General features: G+C 44.0%; 1 protein-coding gene across 2 annotated transcripts in view; it reads left to right on the top strand.

Annotated features, from left to right (window-relative positions):
- The first annotated feature begins 3,114 nt into the window (after positions 1–3,114).
- RSPO2 (R-spondin 2) overlaps positions 3,115–22,563 on the top strand; it is a 100,562-nt gene continuing 81,113 nt past the window's right edge. For both annotated transcript variants that reach the window (XM_040678626.2, NM_001319024.3), the window contains exon 1: positions 3,115–3,588. In XM_040678626.2, the coding sequence (XP_040534560.1) occupies positions 3,495–3,588 (94 nt within the window). In that variant the 5' untranslated portion in view covers positions 3,115–3,494. The remainder of the gene's footprint in view (positions 3,589–22,563) is intronic.

The following is a 22,563-nucleotide window of genomic DNA, read 5'->3' as shown; positions in this document are numbered from 1 at the left end:
TTATCTCATGCAATATTGAGAGTTTACTTCCCATCTCCATTCAAATCAAATGCTGGGGCACTCCTGGTCTCCAGGCAAGGTACTTCACCTGGAGATACTTTCCCATAGGTATTTCTTTTCCAGATCTGAGAGACCATCAAAAGAGCCCAGAATAGAAAAGAGTGACATGTTGTTCTGCCTAAAGAGCTAGAGAGATGTCTGAGTCCTGCATCCCCTGGAGGCCTGTGCTACCCTTGGGGAGACCTTAGTCACCTTCAGTGCCAGCAAGCCACCTGTCTGAAAGTCTCCTTATACCTTTATGTATTTCTGACACATCCAGGTCTGGAGTTGAACTAGCTGGAAAGTGCTGATATCAGCACTTATACAAAAAGACTCCCAGGCTATCTATCTATCTATCTATCTATCTATCTATCTACCTACCTACCTACCTACCTACCTACCTACCTACCTACCTACCTACCTACCTACCTAACTATATCTCTGTCGGAAAGCTTCATTGTATAAATATGGAGTCATAGAATGTCTTGGGTTAGAAGGGACCTTAAACCCCCTGCTGTGAACTGGTTTCCACCCACTGGATCAGGCTGCCCAGGGCCCCATCCAGCCTCGCCTTGAATGCCTTCAGGGGTGGGGCATCCACAACTTCTCTGGACTGTGAAGTTATTATTCTATATTGTGGTCACAGAATCAATAAGGTTGGATAAAACCACTAAGATCATCTAGTCCAACCTTTAACCCATCACTGCCATGCCCACTAACCCATGTCACTCAGCACGACATCTCCTTGTTTCTTGAACACCCCCAGGAATGGTGATTCAACCACCTCCCTGGGCAGCCCATTCCAATGTGTTACCACTCTTTCTGAGAAGAAATTTTTCTTCATATCCAACCCGAGCCTCCCCTGGTGCAACTTGAAGCCATTCCCTCTCATCCTATCACCGTTACCTGGGAGAAGAGGCCAACCCCCACCTCACCACAACCTCCTTTCAGGGAGTTGTAAAGAGCAATAAGGTCTCCCCTGAGCCTCCTCTTCTCCAGACTGAACAATCCCACCTGCCTCAGCCACTCCTCATAAGACTTGTGCTCCAGACCCCTCACAGCTTTGTTGACCTTCTCTGAATATGCTTCAGGGCCTCGATGTCTTTCTTGTAGTAAGTGAGCCCAAAAGTGAACACAGCACTCGAGGAGCAGCCTTACCAGTGCTGAGTACAGAGGGGTGATCACCTCCCTGCTCCTGCTGGCAATTTCTAATACAAGCCAGGATGCCATTGGTCTTCTTAGCTGCCTGGGCAGCTGGCTCATGTTCTGCTTAGCATCGATTAACATTCCCTGATCATTTTCCCATGCACAACTTTCCAACCACTCTGCCACAAGCCTGTAGCGTTGCCTGGGGTTGTTGTGGCCAAAGTGCAGGACTCGGCACTTGGTCCTGTCGAAGCTCATATAATTGGCCTCAGCCCAGCAATCCATCCTGTCCAGATCTCTCTGTAGGCCCTTCCTACCCCAAGGCAGATTGACATTCCTCTCAACTTGGTGTCATCTGCAAACTTACTGAGGGTGCATTCAGTGCTCTCATCCAGGTCACCAATGCAGATGTAGAACAGGACAGGCACCAACCACCACTCTGTGGGCCTGGACACCGTCCAGTTCTTTACCCAGCAGAGAGTGTACCTGCGCAAGCCAGAGGTGAATCGTATAACTTATAAAAATCTTCATCATTCATCCTCACAGTTACACAAGTGTAGCACTGCTGCCGTGCCACAGGTGAGCACAAAGGAAGGCAGCCCAGGGTTACAGCACTGTCTGAGAACTTGGGAAACTCAGGTTTTGACTCTGTCCTATCCCTGCCTTCTGGTTCCAGGCAAGTGACTCAGACTCCTTGTAACTCACTCTGCTGCTCAAGGGTACTGATGCTTCTCTGCTTTAGGATGTTATTATACTGATAAATATAGTCAGATGCTCTGAGGTCCAAGGGCAGTGTGGTACGGTAGATCACCCAAGCTGTGGAGGAGAAGCCTGCCCAGGTCCAGCGGCTGTCATAGCATCATAGAATGGCCTGGGTTGAAAAGGACCATAATGATCATCGAGTTTCAACTCCCCTACTATGTGCAGGGTCGCCAACCACGAGACCAGGCTGCCCAGAGCCACATCCAGCCTGCACTGTCAGTGCAGTGGATGACGCGAGGAGATGACAAATCCCCCTGGACAGAGCTAAGTATGCCTGCGAGCTCTGGGGTGCTCTCGTGTTCCATCCTCTCTTGGCAGGGCTGCCCGGTTCCAGCATCACCAGGGAATCAGCGCTCTGCAGTATCTTTGACAAGTAGAGATGTGGAGCAGAATGGCTAGAAGTCACTCTGTGCACGTATACCTGAGGACTCCAAGAATGATCTTCCCAGAACAATGCGAGTGGCTCCACAGGGAAGAGCCATGGGAGCTTGAGAGATACGATTTTAGGAGCTGAGAGGAAAGAAAAGAGGGGAAAATAAATAGCTTAAGGTCTTAAAAACAGGGTTGAAAGACAGAAACAGATTTCGTTACTGAACGCTGCGGGAAGAAAAGAAAGAAAGAGCGAAGCGAGCGTGTTATAGGCGCGCCAGGAGGCTTTGAAGGAGAGGCAGCGGCGCGCCGAGCCGAGCCCGAGCCCCGGGGGTCGCGGGGCGGGCGGCGCTAGGGCCCGGGCGGGCGGAGGCGGGGGCGCGGCGCCGGGCGGCGCTAGGGCGGGCGGCGGCGGCGGCATGGCCGGGAGCGCGGCGCTGCTCCATCCCGCGGCCCCGCGGCCCCGGGGGGCGGCCCCCGCCGAGCGGCTGCGGGCGGCCGGGGGGAGCGGGCGGCGCGGCGTGCCGCCGGGCGGAGGAGAAGGAGGAGCGGGGGGAACGCGGACGTCGCCCGCATGCGGCCGGGAGCTCCCTCCCCCCCGACTCGGGCCGGGCGCGGGGGGCAGCCCCGCGGAGCCGAGTGGCTCTGCGGCCCCGCCGACGGGGCGGGCTGGTTGCGGGGCCGCGCCGCCGAAGGTAGGGGAGGCGGCTCCGGCCCCGCCGTGCTGCGACCTGAGCGCGTGTGGGCGGGGTGCGCCCTCGCGCCGGGATAAATAGCGGCTGGCGAGGCTGACAGCCCGGCCCGGGGCGCGCGGGTCCGGAGGCTGCGCTCGCGGTAGCGCCGGGGAAAAAAGTTGGGGCTCTCGGTGACTCCGCTCGGAAGCTCCGCTCGCGCCCGCAGCCCGGACCGAGCTTTTTTGTTTCTTTTCTTCATTTTGTTTTTTTCCCGAGGAGAGCCGGAGAAAGGGGAGGACCGGAGAGCCGCGCGGAGCCCCGGCCGCGCTTTCCCCCGCTCTCTCTCCGCGCAGCGCAGGGGCGATGCTGGAAGGCGCCGCGAGTTCGCAGCGCGCTTTCAGGGCAGCGGGAGGCGCGTGAAGCCCCCGCAGCAGCCGCTGCCCCCTCCGCCCGCCCCGCGCGCCGCCGCCGGAGGAGGCTGCCCGCCCGCCCCAGCGGCCCAGGATGCGGTTTCGCCTCTTCTCCTTTGCCTTGATCGTCCTGAACTGTATGGATTACGGCCACTGCCAAGCCGGCCGCTGGAGACGCGGCAAGAGAGGTGAGTGAGGAGGAGCCGCGGGGGCCGCCGCGCCCGCCCCCCGCCCGAGGCAGGTGAGCCGACCCCGGGCCGGCAGCTCCGATGGGCTCCGCCGACCGCGAGCCCCGCGCCGCTCCCGGAGCGGCGAGTCCTGCGGCCGCCCCCCGGTGCCGCCGCGCGGCTCCGCAGCAGTTCGCAGCGAGCGGGGTCGCGGGGCGCGCTCTTCGGGCTGAGCGCTGGGGCTGCCCTCCGTCCGCCCCGCGCTCTGGTCCCGGCACGGCGGAGCCTCTGGCCGTGGTTTGCGGAGGTTTTGCTTTGTCGAGTGGTGAAGTTGTGCTCAAAGCGCGCAGAGCCCTTTGAGAAACGGGGAGAAGCGGTGCGTTGGGATCGGGTCTGTTTTGCTGAGATGCTGCTGCGGGGATTGCGGAGTTGGGAGCTGAGCAGTGTGTCTGTACAGCACCCGTGTGGCCGCAGCGGTTACTGCAGCGCTTCCCGGCTGTCAGCCGCCTGCGGACTCCTTTCCTCCTTTCCTCCTTTCCTCCTTTCCTCCTTTCCTCCTTTCCTCCTTTCCTCCTTTCCTCCTTTCCTCCTTTCCTCCTTTCCTCCTTTCCTCCTTTCCTCCTTTCCTCCTTTCCTCCTTTCCTCCTTTCCTCCTTTCCTCCTTTCCTCCTTTCCTCCTTTCCTCCTTTCCTCCTTTCCTCCTTTCCTCCTTTCCTCCTTTCCTCCTTTCCTCCTTTCCTCCTTTCCTCCTTTCCTCCTTTCCTCCTTTCCTCCTTTCCTCCTTTCCTCCTTTCCTCCTTTCCTCCTTTCCTCCTTTCCTCCTTTCCTCCTTTCCTCCTTTCCTCCTTTCCTCCTTTCCTCCTTTCCTCCTTTCCTCCTTTCCTCCTTTCCTTTTCCATTTTCTGTAGGACGAATCACTTTCAGTATCAAATGTTTCTGTTCTCCACGTGTTCTCAATCGCATTGCTGTTCGTTTCCTCATTCTTTTCACAGTCGTTCCCCCCATTCCCGAAGCTCATGGTAAATCAGGTGGCTCCAGCACTGAGACACACGCTGGGATTTCAGGACAAATTGCACCGAAGGGTTATTTGAGTGGAGAGGGAGCGAACATCTGCAGCATACAGCCGGTACAGATAGCAGTGAAACTTGCAGAAGGAGAGCAGCTTTTGCTTCCCTGCAGCCTCAGAGTAGGCACAAATAAAACCGTACAGCAGTTTAGTTTTGATGGCTCTTCAACAGATGGTTTCCAGAATTTAACTTCAGCGTGTGGCTAAAACGATAGCAGTCCTTGAAAGTGACCAGCCTATCTGTGCTAACAAAGGGGATACTGTGTCTTTAATTAAATGTGGAACTACTTAAGAGTGCTGACGAGACAGCGGAGGGTGATAGCGGTATTTCTGCTTTACAGCAGAGCTTAAGGGCTGCATTGTGGGAGCCCGAAATGAATAGGCATAGAGCTCGAGTTGTGTGAATTGTCCTCTGACCAAAACCTAAGCTGGTTTTAATTGATCTCATGTTCGACGATTGATCTCAGAGCAATTGTTGGGCGTGTTGAACAATTGGCTTTTCCAAGGAGATTGATTTAAATTAGCTTTTAGTTTAGTTATTGGATAAATAAGGTCGGTATTGATAGTTGACTTACTGGCACTGTTTTGTGCCATCACCTAAGGGTTCTGTTTTGTGCTTCGAAGAATGCAGCCCTTCCCAGTTAATAAGGCTGAAGAAGGAAGCGCAGCCAGTTTTGACCACTGAAAGCAAAAGCTAAGAATGCATTCAATACTCTAATAGACATTTGCCATGACACATGCAGTCTGAAGTAATGCTTTCGTACAGGACTCAAAATTCCAATAATTTCACAATTTTTCCATATCCCATCTGCAAATAATCAGGCATTCACTGTGGGGTACTGGCAGTTAACGTTTCTTTGGCATTCTATTTTGTCTGTTACATGATCTCAGATGCTCCATAATATCATTTTCTTAATGAAATGAAAATTTTGGCATCGATTCAGTCTCCTGTGTGGTAGAAATCAGTTGCATTCAGTCTGGAATCAGGGCAAAAATCATGTGTAGCTACTTCTTTTTTTATTTTTTATTTTTTTTCCTGAAGAGCAGCTGAATTGTGTATTGTGAATGTTGAATATACATATATGGCTGCGTATTTGTGTGTGTGTGTGTGTGTGTGTGTGTGTGTGTTTGTAACTACTGTGGGATACTCCAGTAAACAAGTATTTAGTTAATTTGGGTGGACGTTTCCAGACTCCTGTATTCCCCTTCTTCTTTCAACCCTTTCTCCTACCAAGGAATCGTGCAACACTGCAGTAGAAGTGGAATGAAATACTAATGCTTAGAATGTGGCTCCTTTCTGGCATTGCTTTTTGCTCTGTTAGCGAATGCCCCTGCTTTAGAAGTTGTGCTTTATATGTATCACAGTCAGCAGATGCTGTGAATGCCACTGCTCCTCTTAGTTACTCTGGCAGCTCATTAGAATTCTGCTCTGCCCCTTACTTCTCTGGAAACACTCCAGCACCTCCTCCCCTTAGAAGTCTTGAGCCTAAGAAGGTAGATGTGATGACTTGCCTTTCTAACAGAATCTATTCTAAAATATATTGACAGGTATGTAGCTTAAGGGTCAGTAGTCCAACCTCATAGCTAGCTGATTTAATATCAAAACACCTCCTTTCTCTTTCTTGTTTAGCTGTGTAGTTTGATTTTTCACTTCTTTTGAATGCCTACTCCTTGTTCATTTCAATCTTGGATTTCTTTCTCTATATTGCTCAGCATAAGGTGAGTGACTCCATCTCTTAGGACTTCACTGAACATGGTGGCACGTGTGAGACCAATCATTTTTTCCTTGTCTTTGAGAAGTGAGGAGAACAACTCTACTGAACTTCAGATCCAATGGTAGTATGTAGAAACAAAGACTGTTAGCCATGCTTACCAGGAGGAGTGATGGTATTCTGCAAAAGCATTGACTGAGAAGAGTTTGCTTTCTCTGGAAGTGACCACCAAAAAGTTAGTTGCTGAAGTCAATGTGATAGCAATGTCTGCATGGGCAGGGAGACTTTTCTGCAGTAAGAGGGACTAAGTGGAGTTGATGAGACCACTGTTGGAAGAGTGAAGAGATGCAAATGGGACATATTCCCATGAGGAAACTGGAGTTTGCCTACATCCCAGAACTCCAGGAAAAACAGTGTAGAAAACTTGTCTTTCTGCTCAGTTTGAGACTTCATATTCAAGGAGTGTGATAAAGGCTACCGTACATGCTCATGTGCTAGATGTTCTCATTCTGTATTGGATAAAGGCTGCGTCACTGGAAGTGCATGAATGGTGGGAAACAGCAGTGATGGCAAAATATCCGCAGGTAGAAATAGGAGGAGCGCCTGGGAATGGAATGTTCCCTGTGTCCAAGTGGCTCAGTAGAGCTCTGTGTGGGGTGTTTGTAGGAGTGTATGCATATATGGAGCAACATAGTCACTGGAATCTGATTGAATCTGCTTAAATGTGTACCACCTTATGCAAGATGGAGATCTTGACCACACATCAGTTATTAATTTGTTACATGGATTTACAGCTAGAGGAAAACTTACTGAGATATAGGGGTTTGAGAATTAGCTTTATTAATTACGTAATGACCTGAGAAGGTGATAATAACAGAGCCTTTCTCGTTTGTATGTGTGGTCAGGCTATAGGAAAGGTTGAGGACTTAATTATTAGGGAAGAGGAATTAAGGAAAAATGCCTTGATTATCTACCACATGTACCACAGCATGTACCGCATCTGCTTTGCAAGAATTGTACCAACTCCAAAGAGCAGTATACTGCCTTAAACATCATCAGCAGTCATACAGACAGAAGAGAACACCTTTTGATTCTCCGTCAGCGTCCAGGCTTTTTGTCTGTTCTTACTTCTCTTTGAACTTGAAACATGTGTTGCATTTGGAGGACTGTGAACTTTTTGCTGGTGGGTTAAGGCTTAAAACCCTTCTGGGAAGCTGTACTTTGAACTCCTTTTTTTTTCTACTTCAGGTGTTACTTAAGTGCTTGTAACAATTTGTAAAAGACATGTTAACACTTGCTGGAGTTATTCCCCAGGTACTTGTGATCAGTAGTACAGCTCTTGAGGGTCCCTTCTGTTCCTCAACCCTTTACTACTTGGAGTAGCTAGTTACAAAACACTCTGCATATACACATGGTATTACACCAGTAACAATATCCTAACAATGAATCCACTGAAAAGTCAAACTTAAAAAAAAAAAAAAAAAAAAATTGGCTACTCACACCCTATTGTCTGGTAAGTCTGAGGAAGCTTCTTACACTAAAATGTCAGCGGAAACCAAAACTTGTATGAATGAAGGAATAATGAGCTAGCGAATGGCATAGTGTCGTTGGGGATAATCAGTGCTCAAGTGGATTGTGAAGGTTTGTGAAGCGGCGCTCGAAACGCAAAGAGTGATGTTCAGCTTGAAAATGAGCTCTGAAGTCCAGGAGCTTGATTCAGTTGCCTGATGTAGGTTTCTAGAACAGCTTGTGATATTTAAGCCACCCTTTTGGGCCTGGCAGGTTTGATGGGGATGTACATGACCTTCTGGAGCAACAACTGGAGGATTCCCATAGAGCAGGTCACATGCATCTGACACCTTGAGGTGTCTTTATGGTGGAAGATGAAAATGGAGAGCATGTCCCAGCACATGCTGTATGTACGCCTGCTTTCCCATTCCTGTCTGCATCCGTTAGCTTCCATTGCTGGTCACTTGGGGTGAGTATACCCGGCTAGATGGGTGTCTGGTCAGGCATAGTTTCTCTGTCCTTTTACTTTTCTGTGTTAAAACCTGTAGGAAGATTTGCAGAGTCCTTTCAGTGTGACGAAGGGTATATTTGTCTGCTTTTTGACTTGTTTAAATGCTTTCCAGTGTTTGGGAATATGTCTTCCAAGGCTTAGCTGAAATCTGTTGCTAGAGCAGGTTAAAATGCATGGCAAATACCAAAAGTGAGGGTGCTTACTGATTAGGGAAGGTAAGGTGATTAGAAATAAGAATGCTGTTTCGCAATGAAGTCCATCATCTGTGGTATACAAGGACATGTAATTACTATGATAAAATAATACTGTGCTAATATACTTGACATAAGTTGTTATCAGTAAAAAAAAAAAAATTGACATTATTTAAGAGACAGAATGTGGAAGGGATGTTCAGTATCAAAATTCAAGGAATAAAAAGAAAAAACAATGGTCTTCCTTTTTATATTATCATCATTTCTCTTTCTACTTCTGCTAAGAGCCTGACTATCCCACAGAGGTCGGCTTTTCATTTCTCGTGTAGCTGTTTTTTATAATAATAAAAAAAGCCAACAACAACCGAACAAAAACCTTAGCTATTTTGATTTATTTTCATAGATTAGAGAGTATTGTCAAGTCAAACCTGCAGATCATCACGGGTTACAATTTTTTCCCAGTGGACTGTACATCAAACTCAAAAACGTATAGCTGAGTTGTAATGCCCCTTTCAAAAATGCATCCCTGATTATACATTGCAGGAATGGAATTTACTTGACTACACATAATTATCTTCAACACGAATATCATACATTTCTGTTATAATTGATGGAACTGTGGTCATTGTGGTCCATGGAGCTGTTGGTACAAGTCAATCCATCCTATTAGAACCATAGAATCACCAAGGTTGGAAAAGACCCACAGGATCATACAGTCCAACCATCCACCCATCACCAATGGTTCTCATTAAACCATGTCCCTCAACACAACATCCAAACATTGCTTGAACACCTCCAGGGTTGGTGACTCCACCACCTCTCTGGGCAGCCCATTCCAGTGCCTGACCACCCTTTCAGAGAAGTAGTATTTCCTAATGTCCAGCCTGAACCTTCCCTGGCACAGCTTGAAGCCATTCCCTCTAGTCCTATCACTAGTCAAACGAGAGAAGAGGCTGACCCCCAGCTCACTACAACCTCCCTTCAGGTAGTTATAGAGAGCAATAAAGTCTCCCCTGAGCCTCCTCTTCTCCAGACTGAACAATCCCAGCTCCTTCAGCCACTCCTCATAAGGCCTGTGCTCCAGACTCCTCACCAGCTTTGTTGTCCTCCTCTGGACACGCTCCAGGGCCTCGATGTCTTTCTTACAGTGAGGGGCCCAAAACTGGGCACAGTACTTGAGGTGCGGCCTCACCAGTGCTGAGTACAGGGGGTACAGGTTGTAGATGCTTCCCTTTGATTGGGCTCCAGAAATATTAATAGACTCAAGAAATGTCAGATAAGATTACTTACTTGCCTGTGAGTGTAGTATATCTGAAGTATAGTTCAGATATGTACATTTTTGTTGTTGGTCTCTGAAACAAGCTGAAAGCAATGCCAAATGAGATGGGAACCCCCACATCCAGCTTTCTTATGTTTTCTTTCTTTCTAATTATGTTGGTGTAGCTCTTTCAAAGCTAACAGATATAGTCCATGAAAAGCTCTGCTTTCTTCATTAGAGGCTTGTTTATTTTCAGACATTTTTAATATGTGCATCGCTCTGAAAGTAATGCCTCCTAATTATTTCCATGGAAGCTATGACAGTTGCAAAGAGCACAATAGTGGTGTTTGATAGAGCAAATTCTCATCTACAAAGCACTATTTTTCAACATAGTCACCATCAGCAGCAGATTCACATGGATGAACTGATCTAGACTCTTTGTTTTATGGTGTGACAGCTGTGCATGGCCATCTGGAATGTGGTTTATCTTTCATACTGCTGTTGTCACTGCTGAAACGCACTGTCCACTGCCTCACTGTCCTCACATCCACTGTTTGGTCTTGGTAAACATTTGGCGAGTATCATTGAATGCCAATGGATGTCATTTTTTTTTTTTCTGCATGGAGGAATTCAGTTCCACCCCTTTGCTTCATAGGCACTTCCATGTCAGATGCCATTTTGTCTGTGTGCCCCTCTGCTGCCATCTGTCACATGGCAACAAGAAGTAACAGAATACTGACGGGAAGATTCAGCCTCTGGTGCCATACCACCAACATCTGCCTCTGATGTTGTGGGCCATTGTAATAAAATAGGAGGCATTACTTTTGGAGCAGCCCTCGTGTAATACTAAATTAAATCACTTTTTTTTTTTTTTTTTCCTTAAGCATTCCTTTCCTTTTCACCACAAAGATTTTTTTTTGGGCACAGTTTGAGAACCTTCTGGTATTTGTCTAGACTCCAAGTGTTTGCTAATCCTTTTCTTAGTGAAAAAGCATGACTTCATAAACGTTGGCTATTGATAATGCAAAAATGTAACAGCTTGATCCTTTTATCACAGGCTGCTTTAGACACCAAAATTAGGTACTGCCATAATGTGTATACTTACTGTCTGTGCAGTGCTTGTTTAGTAGATGTAATACCTTGGGAAGTATTATTATTTGGGTGCTGCAAGGTTACCTTATGCATGCAGAGTAAATCTATTGCTTTTTGGGCAGTGGTGTTAGCTTTTTAGTCTGTTAAATCTCCTCTTTAAGAGTTCTTTTTTTGTTTTAGAGTGTGGAAATGGGTTGCAACACAACTCTTTGATAGCTGGATCCTGACTAATCCATCTCACTAAGTGAAGTATCAGGTGAATCCTTCTCCTGAGGGCCATTGGGCAGGTGCAGAGTTTGGGCTGTGCGTCTGCTTTTGTCTACACAATGGCTTTATCCAGCCAACTCCATACATTTAAGTCATTTGTTGACTAGGGTTTATTTTTATATCTACTGAACTTTATACATCTGTGGGCAGCAGGTCAACTTGCCTGAATTGAGAATCCAGTGATGGAGCTATGTTTCTCTAAATCTGATCCAGCTGTCACTTGGTTTACCGTGAGGTGAACAGTTCTGTCCATTTTCACCAATACTTCCGCAAAACTCCGAGGACAAATTAAGTTGAAACAGTTTGACGTATTGGCTCCCAAAAAGGCACACTGGTGCAGCAGCGTGTCAAGCACAGAAGAGGCAAAAATGAGAGTCTGGTGGACATGCACTTGGATTAATGGCACCTTTTCAATATAGTTTCCATATGGAGATAGGGAAGGGGGAATTACAGCAAACTGGTGTTTGTATGTATTGCATGGCAAGAGCTTAGTTGATGAGAAGGTCAGTGTTCTGACTGTGGAGTAGAAGCAACCACTGTAGGTCATTACAAGTGCTTCTTTCTGAAGATTTTCTCATCCTGGGAGACTATGAGGGTTTGAGACATTGTGTCCTTAATTTTGGCCCATTTCAGAACCACAGGCACATCTCTGAGCTTTGTATTGTCAGTGTTCCCTGGAGCAGCTGTGTTTTGTGAACATGCACACCTTGTCCTTATGTCAGTACTGAAGTACTCCTGAATGCAAGACTAACATCAACTTATGTAGCTTTGCATTAATCTCACTTCATTTTGGTGCAGTTGTTTGTTTTTATGTGCTGAGTTGCCATTTCAAATTTCTTTTTAGATGGTGGCATGGGCAGATGTTGGTGATTGCGTTTCTCAGTCCTTCCTCTTGGAGTATAAAAACTGTAAGGAGTGAAAGAACATAAGGGAATAAAATGTTAACGTGGGGCAAAAAGGTCTTTTCTCAGGTATTTTTTTTTAAGATATCTTGAGTACCTTGATTATGTGATGGCAAAGGAAGGGGAGGTTTTTAAGATCCAGTCTGTTAAGATGTGGTGAACAGTGTAAAAAAAAAATAAGTTCATGATCTGTTTCCCTGTAATAGGAAAAGCTTGCCTTGTATCCTTTTGTAGCATGTAGTTTGACATTCAGTAATTAATTAATCGTGGCCTCGAGTAATTTATCAGTTATGTATTACATTAGAGCCAAGCACTCTATGTATCTGTGAGATTCTGTCCTTTTATAAACGAATGGAATTTATGCTATTTACTCTGACTTCTTTTTATTTGTTTGTTTTTATGGGATGGCATTTGAGTGGCTTTAGCGAGGACAGTGTTATTAATTACAGCCAGTATTTAGAGCAGGCATGCAGTTCTGTAATTACTTTTCAGAACAAACACTCATAATTGCATTATGGCCACTGTTTGAAGAGGGCACCAGCAAATATCATGAGTGGTTCGTATAGATTCAAAATATCATGGAAGTCTTTCTGGTAGGATTTACTGTTAGTAGCTAACAACATAATTAGACAATAGTAGATAAAAACTCTCTAGGATTTTTAAGATGTAAATCTAAAACTAATCCAGAGCCTATGGGTTAGGGATTATGAGTCTCAAATCCAAACTTTTGTCTGTTTCTTTTCTTTTTTTTGGGGGTGGAAGGGGGGGGGGGGATTTTTTTGGTGAATCATCAAGATTTTTTTCACGCTGATGAAAAACAGACAGAAATGTGGATGTAATGAGGCAGAGTGAGGGCCCTAAAACATGAGTGACGTTTGGGATATCAACAGTTGGGTATCGTCACTGAGAGGGTGCGTGAACACTCTCCCAAGCAAACTGGATGCAGCAGTGAATCTGTGCTTCTGTACTGGGTAAAACTTGTACACATTTACACGACGAAGGCAAAACAGCTTTTGTGTGAGAGAACTGCAGTGGTGTAACAGAGTATAAACTTCCTGATGTGGCTAAGTTCCTTTTTTTTTTTTTTCCCCCTGAGTTGAAATGCTGGCTGAAATATGTTACAGACAAATACATGCACTGATGTATGGTCTCTGCAGCCGTATGGTTGCCACCTTTGAAATACAAAAAAAAACAAAGCACCATCCACCCAACCCCAGACTGGCCACATCAGACATAGGGCTGCAGTGCACGCACACATCATCTGCACATGTATTGCATCCCCGACAACAGCCGGTGTGCCCTCACTGGGATCTGCTGGGCAGGTTGGAAACCACAGAAGCAATGACCATGCTTGGCAAAGGTAGGTATCATTGACTTGCTCAATTCTTTTTCCAATTGCTGCAGATTTTTTGATTGCTGTGTTTTTATTATAAACCTGCTAACCTTCCCGTTGAATGTACTGGCAAGCCTGTAGCTAAGCCTCTATTAATGGGAACTAAAGGTTATTAATCTTTTATGTTACCTGCGGTGAGTTAGCATTTAAGGATCACAGCCGAGGTGCAGCCTGGTAGTACTGACATTGCTTAGCTGACAGCCAAGGAAGAAACTGAATCAAAGTCACTGGAGCAAAGTCTGGCCTGGATTTCTCTCCACTATCAGGAATGATCTTTGGCCTTTCATTACAGCTTGTTCAGACCTGCTTTATGTCCAGTTTTACGCAGCACATGCTAATGACATGATGGACGTGGGCTCAGTTTTGACTCAGCAAGAGGAACTGTAACTCAACAGGAGGCTGTAATGCAGCCAAGGTGCCTTAGGTTGTGTTTACAACACAACAAGACAGTAGCACCCTGTTTTAGTTTGTTCCAAGCTATTGCCTATTATTGCAAAATGCTTACGTATGGCCTCTGACTTGAGATGCTTCACCCTTGCAAGGGGTGGGAAACCAAACCATGTTTTGCAGGGTGTTTATTTATTTACCTAGCCTCATGGAATCGTGTATTTTAATGCCTTCATTAGGAGCATTTGCAAGGGGTGGTTTCACCTCCAAATTTGGTCTTCTGTCCTCTCTAAAATGGTCAGTCTGATCTCCCCTGCTTGAAACCCTCTCTTGTGAGGAAAGTTGACTTGAGGAGGCATGCTGCCATGTGCAGATTTCCCATGCATGAAACTTCTGTTAACACATGTATGCATCAAAGCCAGTGGCAACAGAAAATAATTTCCTGCTTTATGTAAATGTGAAGCAGCATATTGATGTGGGGAAAAAATGACATTTATGGCAGTATGGGAATTAATAATTAAAACATGCAATTGAGAAGGTGCTTCTAGACAGGTGCTTTGGATTCCTGCTGTGTTTCTCACAGCAGTAGTGAGGCCTGCAGGACTGCAGTGGCTTCACTCATGCTGAGATGCCAGTGGCCCTGGCATCTTTTTAAAATGAATGAAACAACAGAATTGTAAGTGTTCATCATAACTGTTTTTTTCAGTCTCAGGTATTACTGGGCTTCATAGGTGGCCCCCAGAGGAGGAATTGAATTTTAGGAAATGTGGAGAAGAGGAGGCTTGGAGATCTCATCGGCATATCTTGGGAGGGTGCCTGGAGCGTAGAACCAGGCTCCTTTCAGTGGTGCCGGTGCCAGGAGAGGAGGCGGTGGGCAAGAACTGGAGCACAGGGGTTCCCTCTGAGGCTGTAGGTCTCTTCCCTGGGGATGTTCAGAAGCTGCCTGGCTGTGGGCCTGGCCCCCCTGCTCTGGGTATCCCTGCTGGAGCAGGAGTGGGCCAGAGGGGCACAGAGGGCCCTGCCAGCCTGGGATTCTGGGAAAGGCAATTTGGTAATGTCTCAGGTGCCTGGCTTGTGCCTGCTTGGCTTCAGTAATCACCAGCTGTGGAGAGGAAATGTGGAGCTCCCAGTCCCTTTAGGAATCCCTTGGGTACATTATCTAAATTATCTGCAGTAATAACCTTAACTGTGATGAGGAACTTAGTTTGGACTTAACATTGTTAAGGTTATTGAGCAATATAGAGGAGTTTTCTTGTGTTGAGTGGTGATACAGGAGTTCTGAGTTTGGTCATTTTGCTTCAGCAAGATACTCAGGCTCGCAGAAGTCTTGAAATATCACCTGCTCCACCCCGACTTCCCTTCTTGTCCCTGTGTAAAAAAGACAATCAGACAAAGAAAACCAATATTGTTGCACGGGGGAAATGAAATGTAGGAGGCAAAACCAAACAAGATGAAAACATGAGTTTATCTGGGTGATTTGGGCCGTTTCAAGTTATCAGGCGACACAAAATTGGGTTCTCTATCGTACCAATTTTACATCACAGGAGTTCTTTGCTCCTCAATATTTTTCTTTCTGAAGTTAACATTTTCCAAATACCAGAGACTGGCTTGTGAATGAGGTGGTTGAGATAGTAGAACTAACTTTGGTCTCACTCATTTTATCTGTGGATGATGCCAAACCAACTCTGGTAGAGTGCATACAACCAAAGTGGTGCTTGTTTGGGTGAATATTGCACTGTCAAGCAGTAGTATTGTCAGGTTATACAGGAAGGCCAAATGTCAGGCATTTCTCTTAAATAAGAACCGTAGTATGCTTTTTCTAATGCTGTATCTGAAAACTCAAACTTTTTCATTCCTTTTTGTTCTTTCCATCAGACTCCTGGAAAAAGTCCTGCTGCTTCCAAGTTCTAGTTTTTGTAACTTTAGCAGTGGCATAAATACATGTAGGGTTTTTCAGCTTTTGGAAGAGGGTTGAAATGTGACTCTATTAAACCTGAATCTGAAGACTGACTTGGTTCATACTGTTTTCTCTTAATAGCTTTCCAAGCAGCCGTTAAGTGAAACTACTGCATATTGAGCCGGGTGTAATATGAGGCTCATTGGGTAAAATAACATTAGTCTGTGCTACTTAAACACACTCTGAAAGGCTTAAGGAGGAGAGGAAGGAAAATATTTGAAGAGATCAACTGGGATGTGGTGGAATACAAGTAATGTCACCTGAGAAGGATTAGAATTTGCCAAAGCTTGACCTGAATGAAGACCTCCATTTAGGGCTTGTGTTCCTACCAGATGAGCTGCAGTAGTTTTTCCATGCAGGGCTTTCTACCAGCAGTCATAGTGAAAGAGCCCAGTGATTTACTTGGCTTCTGTGTATCAGTAGCAGTGAAGCTTTTTTTCTTCTTTAGTAAATAAAAAAAAAAAAAAACCAGTTTAACATTCTTTCTTATTAACTGCAGCTGGCTTTTTCTAATTACCGAAGTCTTAAGAGAATGTAGCTGAGAAAAATGTTGCTATTTTCCTCATTGGCAGCTCATTGTGTGCATTGTAACTGATAGGCAGCTGCATATCTTATTCATATCCTTAGATGCAGAGTGCCTCAAAAATGTGTACTGACACCTCAAAATCCAGGAGAAGACTATGGAGGAGCTGATAGCAATGGCATTTCATCTGTTGTGATCTTTTTTTTTTTTATTTTATTATGAAGGGTCAGCTAACCCAACAACCCCATACGCTTAACAACATGCCTGCTGTGATGGTCTCTTTGAAAACTACTTATTCTTAGATGCCTGGTGCCTCTGAAGTAACTAGTAGCAGTGAGGTGGGCTAGGGCTAGAAGTAGACAAAACAGTTACTCCTACGTCATATCACTAGGTGGATGTTCACCTCTATGGGCCATTATAGCCAGTCTTGGAGGTTTGAGAATTGCAGCAGAGTTAAGTGGGAAATCCTTTCATATGGAAGTCAACTTGATTTTATGCTTGCCTAGCATCATAGATCATAGACTATTTTCCTTTATGTTTCTTGGTTTGGGCTTGAGTATGACAGATTGGGAGTACCTGTGTGTGGATAGGAATTTGCATTTACCAGCAAGACGTTCTTTACACCTTTCCTTGAAGCACTATTGACTGCTGCTGCAGTGAGTAATGCTTTTGCTCTGGGCATCAATTTCCATGTAATATTTTTGTTACGGTTTCTCTCTTCACAGAATAGCAAGATCCGTGCCAATAGTATTTGGTTCTGTACTTCTGTGAGGTTCAGCTTAGTGTGCATCTTTCAGGGTCTGATCTTCCTGAAACACACCGTAAGTCACAGTTAAGCCTAGCAGAAAAGTAATGAGAAAAGGCACGCAGTGAAATGCAGCACTATGGAGGAATATGGCATGTCTCTCCAGAGGCTTGTATGGGAATGATTTAATGTCAGAACTAGTTAGTATTATCCTTCTCTCTCATTTACGTCTCTTTGCTAACTTCTGAAACTTTGGCAAGCACTAACCGTTTTGTTTAGCCACAAACATCACTGACTTGTTTTTTTCATCAGTGCTTCTTACTGTCGTAATTCATCTCTTGATTTTTGTCATTCATGCTTAGTTTGTAGCAGAAACTCTATATCTGCTCTCTCCATGAAGTAAACATGTAAAGATCCCCATGATATTCTACTGTATGGAGTGATTTCTGTTTTGTTTACGTATTTTAGCCAAGGAGAAGCCTGATTAGCTGTATGTTTAATAGCGTTCAAATACATCCTAGAGCTTTGCATTTGCTGTTTGATGTTCCATTTTATAGCTTTACTTAAATGCTCTGCAGGGATTGTGGTTTAGTGGTGGGAGCATGAAATTTGAATCCAAGGTGCCTGTTTCTCTTACCACCAGAGCTGGCCAGTATGTTTTAAACGTCAGATTCTTCTATCCCACCACCCCCATAATGCATTTTCTCATGTATGCAGTTTTCTTTTTCCTTTTTTTCCCCTTTCCTCTCCTCCCCCCTTGCCTTTTTTTTTTTTCCTTTTTTTAAATAAATGTTGAAGATTCATAGCTTAAACAGGTATTGCAAGTGCCTCAGTTTCTCTGGTGCACAGGGCAGTGTTTTATCACACTGCATTTTAAATTGTATCAGTGATTTGTGTGGCTGAGAGATCCTAGAGTGTTAATCTTCAGGCACGTATACAGTTCTTATGAGGGATGATAAGCGCATAAATGAGTTTCCTGCCTCCTCAGGTTCACTGACAGAACAAACATCTGTATGTAGAACATTGCATCCATGCCAGTGGTCTAAGAGATTTAGAAATGGTTTGTTCTGGCTGATGTGCAGTCTGTGTTCTCTGCAGATTTTTTCATGGCAAGATGTGTCCGAGAGAGTTTAAATGCTTTTTTTTTTCCTAACATATTTTACTAATTTTCAGACACAAAGGATGGAGCTCTTCATATGCAAGTAGTTATTTGCAGTAGACTGATTAATTGCAGTGTGAAAGATTTATATATGCGTAGAGCCCAAGTATATCTTATTTCATACCTAAATAAGATAATTATGTGATAAAAACTTTGGAATGGCAAGAGACTTGGGGCACCTCAGACTTCAGCTTCTAAGTTGTTTCAAAGAGGTCTGCTTTTAGAGAACACCTTCCTGTTTTTTATGGTAACTTACCTGGAAATAAAAGCATAGCTTTAAAACTCTAAGGCATTTTTCAAAATAATATAATGTAGATTTCTTACATTAAGAATGAAAAATGTATATTGCATATTTGTCTTTGCCTCCTCAGGGCTGCCACTGTCTTTCCTTTAATTTTAAAGTCCCTTATTATTCAGAGTACAAACCTCATTTATGGAATGTGAGCCAAGTAGCTTTTAGCTTTTTATGAACACGACTTGTCTTTTTTAAGACTTTATTTGCATTCCCACGGAACTATCAAAAAAATTCGGTAGCTTCTTACCAAAGAGTAATCTTAATTTCTGCTTGAAATATTCAGAATGCTGAACACACACGGTGCACAGGTAAATCTAACACACTTTTTTAATTGAGGAAATTCTATAGCCATAAAGTGGTGATCTTTCTAGGCTGCTGTGATATAAGTGGATATGAAATACAGAAGCTGTTTTTTTTTTCTTAATGTTATTCCTACTTGATGAGGAGATAAAGCTGTACATATCTGAACAGCAAATGAGCTCCATCTGTTCTAGTTCAAGATCTCTAAGTCTGGTCCATCATTTTTGTTTGATGTCTCAAACTCTGATGCCTTGAGTTGACAATAGGGAGGATGACAGAAGATTTGGTGGATGTTTTGAATGTGCTAAATTAGTGCAAGCAGGATGTAAAGTACAGTGCAGTGGGGATTGAATTAAAGTGAGGTACTGCAGTGAACCGTCCATTTGTGTAGTATGTAAACAGTGAGAGTTTGAGATGTCTTTTTCCATATCTTACTAAAACTTGGATACATACATGTATGTTAATATATGCATATTTCTAGAGTTATGTCTTTCAAGTTCAGTGTTTTTCCACCATGTTTAGCAGCATTTGATTTCTTTCTCTTACCTTCTTCCTTTTAAAATGAATTACTTTACTACTCCTCCTCTCAGTTATATGTACCTTTGACATAGTTTTTAGTATTTACTTATCCATACCATGTGACATCACATGGAAGGCCATAATGCTGTGGGGAGCCAAACGAGGGCCAATCTCTGCACAAGAATTGGCTGGGTGTCGGTCAGCAGGTGGCGAGTAATTGTAGTGTGGATTATATATCTATATATGTATGTTGTTATTGTTACATTTTTCTTTCCATTTTCCTTTTCTCTTAGTAAGTAGCTTTTATCTCAGCCCACCAATTCTATTTTGATTCCAGTTTTCTTCATCTTCCTATCTCCTTCATCAATGGGGGTGAGAGAACAGCTGTGTGGTGCTGAGCTGCTGCCAGGTTAAATAACAATGCTATTAAATTAATGACACATCCTCCATTGACCCGAGTGGAATAAGAATATCAGCACTGCTGTGAAGAGCTGTGTCTGGGAACAAACTTTTCATGGGTTTTGGTAGGATCATGTTCCTTTACTTTTTTGCACAGTACTTTCTGTATCTTCTGTAGATTGTGATGAGGCCTCAGATATCTTAGAAGTAGCTGAGGTGAACTAGAATCATAGAATGGCCTGGGTTGAAAAGGACCATAGTGATCATCGAGTTTCAACCCCCCTGCTATGTGCAGGGTCACCAACCACCAGACCAAGCTGCCCAGAGCCACATCCAGCCTGGTCTTGAATGCCTCCAGGGATGGGTCATCCACAACCTCCTTGGGCAACCTGTTCCAGTGTGTCACCACCCTCTGGGTGAAAACCTTCCTCCTAACATCTGTCTCATTTTAAAACCATTCCCCCTTGTCCTATCACTGTCCACCCTCATGAACAGCCATTCCCCCTCCTGTTTATATGCTCCCGTCAAGTATTGAAAGGCTGCAATGAGGTCTCTCCGGAGCCTTCTCTTCTCCAAGCTGAACAAGCTCAGTTCCCTCAACCTTTCCTCATAGGAGAGGTGCTCCAGCTCTCTGATCATCCTAGTGGCCCTCCTCTGGACCTGCTCCAAGAGCTCTATGTCCTTCTTGTACTGGGGGCCGCAGGCCTGGATGCAGTACTTCAGATGGGGCCTCACAAGAGCTGAGTGGAGGGGGACCGTCACCTCAAAACAAGCTGCTTCCAGAAGAGGCAAGCTTGTTCCTAAGAAAATAAATACAAATAATAAGAATAGGACTTCCTTCAGGTTTCTGAATTTTTACTTACTCAGCATAGTTTTATCATGTGAAATATTATGGGTATGAATGCAATTTAGAAAAACTCTCTTTTGTTAGCGTTGTTTCCAGTTTGGCAATAAATAAACTGTGCCCTGTCCAGCCTCTCAGTAGATAACTACTTCATATTTTATTAGAACAATTTGGCTCCTGACATGAACTGTAGTCCCATTAATCCTGTAATATAGTGCATAGGATTGGAAAAACACAGGATGTAAATATGTTCTTCATTATGCACTTTAATGCAAAACAGATATATAGAGCTCATTCTAGAACATGGTAGTCAGAGTGTACTAAGCAACTAGCAAATTGTTGACTAGACTCATCTGCTATTAGTTTACTTTGGGGTTAGGAGGAAAAAGCTTAAGAAATCTCAATCGTTTCACATTACATTTTGATGCCTATCATATCTTGCTGGACATAGCTTAAGTAGATAGGACCAGTTGCCTTCAATGAATCCAAAATCAAGGCAACTTAAAGGTTTCAGTAAGTCTTACAAAAGAAAAAGACTCAGTAATGAGAATGGTTATGCTTGACAGTGATGTTATATAATCATAAAATAAAAATCTAGTCAATGGAGTAGTAAATCCAGGCTTTTTTTCTACTGTGATTTTTTCATTTGGGACTTGTTATCCTTCCCAAGTTTAATCTGAGAGTTCCTTGGATCTTTCAAAAGTAGGAAAGAATAAACTCTTTTTAATACCGTAGCATCTACCACATGAGTCCGAGAGGTAATAATCACAGTGGTCTCAGTAGCATTATGTTGAGTGAATTAGTCGGTACTATTCAGTGGGAAAAGGGACTGGAACAACCTCTACAAGTAAATGGTTACACAGATGTGCTACAAGAAATATAGTCTTTTAAAGTTGAGAACTGCATTAACAACCTGAGTTGCTGGTTCACTTGCTGGTTCCTTAAATATAGTTACTTAGTTGTGTAATTGTCTTTAAGACTGATGAATATCAATAGACATGAAGTCAAATGCAAAGTGTTTTCAGTTTGTGCTTACTTCAGTCATTGGTTGGGCTCCAGACTGGAAAGTATACTGTAGACTGTATATCTTAATCTCTTCTATGAGAAGCGTGCATGTGGAAAAGAAGGTTGAAGGCCTTTGAATACAGTTATCATATTCTCATGCAATGTTTGTCTCTTGGATTAATACTGGTGCTACCAATGTGGTAGGTTACTGCTTCAAATTGGTTAACAGCAAAATACTGATAATTCATTATATGTGATGTTTCAAAATGTGATGTGAGAAATGGACCCACAATATACTTCAGAGTTTGATATTGCTTACTGAAAGCTATATTTTTTTTGTGTGTAATGGCTACCAGGATAGATGGACTTTCAATACGTTTGTGTATGTAGAAGGACAGTTCCTTTAAAAAATGAATTTGGAGGCCTTCTTTGAGGATCGCCTAATTAATACTTCATTATAATGCTGCAAAATTCTGATGTTGCATTAGTGTGCTGCCATATTACCTCTTTTCCTGTCCTTACATGATAGGCTAGCAGAATTTTCAGGTACTCTGAAACAGTGTGTGTTAGAATATGATTTCCATGACACTGGCAGCTGAGCAGGAGGTGTCCGTACTAGTTGAGATGGAGTGAAAAAGAATCTGTAGCCTTACTACTGTCCCTTTCAGAAGTCTCAGATCTTTCCTATTATGAGTGAAATGCTTCCACATCACAGATATGGTTATTTGGGAAAACAATCAAAGGATGCAGTGGATTTGGTGGAAGAAAATAAGGAGGTGTTTTCCAGTGGTGGAGGAGGCTAGACGGAAAAAATAGGGAAGGGAAATAAAATAAAACCTTTTCATGAATACCACTCAACTTTAATTAGAAGTATAACTAAATAAAAGGGCAATTATTGCAAAATGAGACATCAGTGTAGTAGCTTACAAGCACTCCCAAAAAACAGCATCTGATTAATTGAT

This window comes from Gallus gallus, chromosome 2 (genome assembly GCF_016699485.2).
Source record: "Gallus gallus isolate bGalGal1 chromosome 2, bGalGal1.mat.broiler.GRCg7b, whole genome shotgun sequence".
Lineage (NCBI taxonomy): Eukaryota > Metazoa > Chordata > Aves > Galliformes > Phasianidae > Gallus > Gallus gallus.
This window is presented reverse-complemented; position numbering and strand designations above follow the sequence as displayed.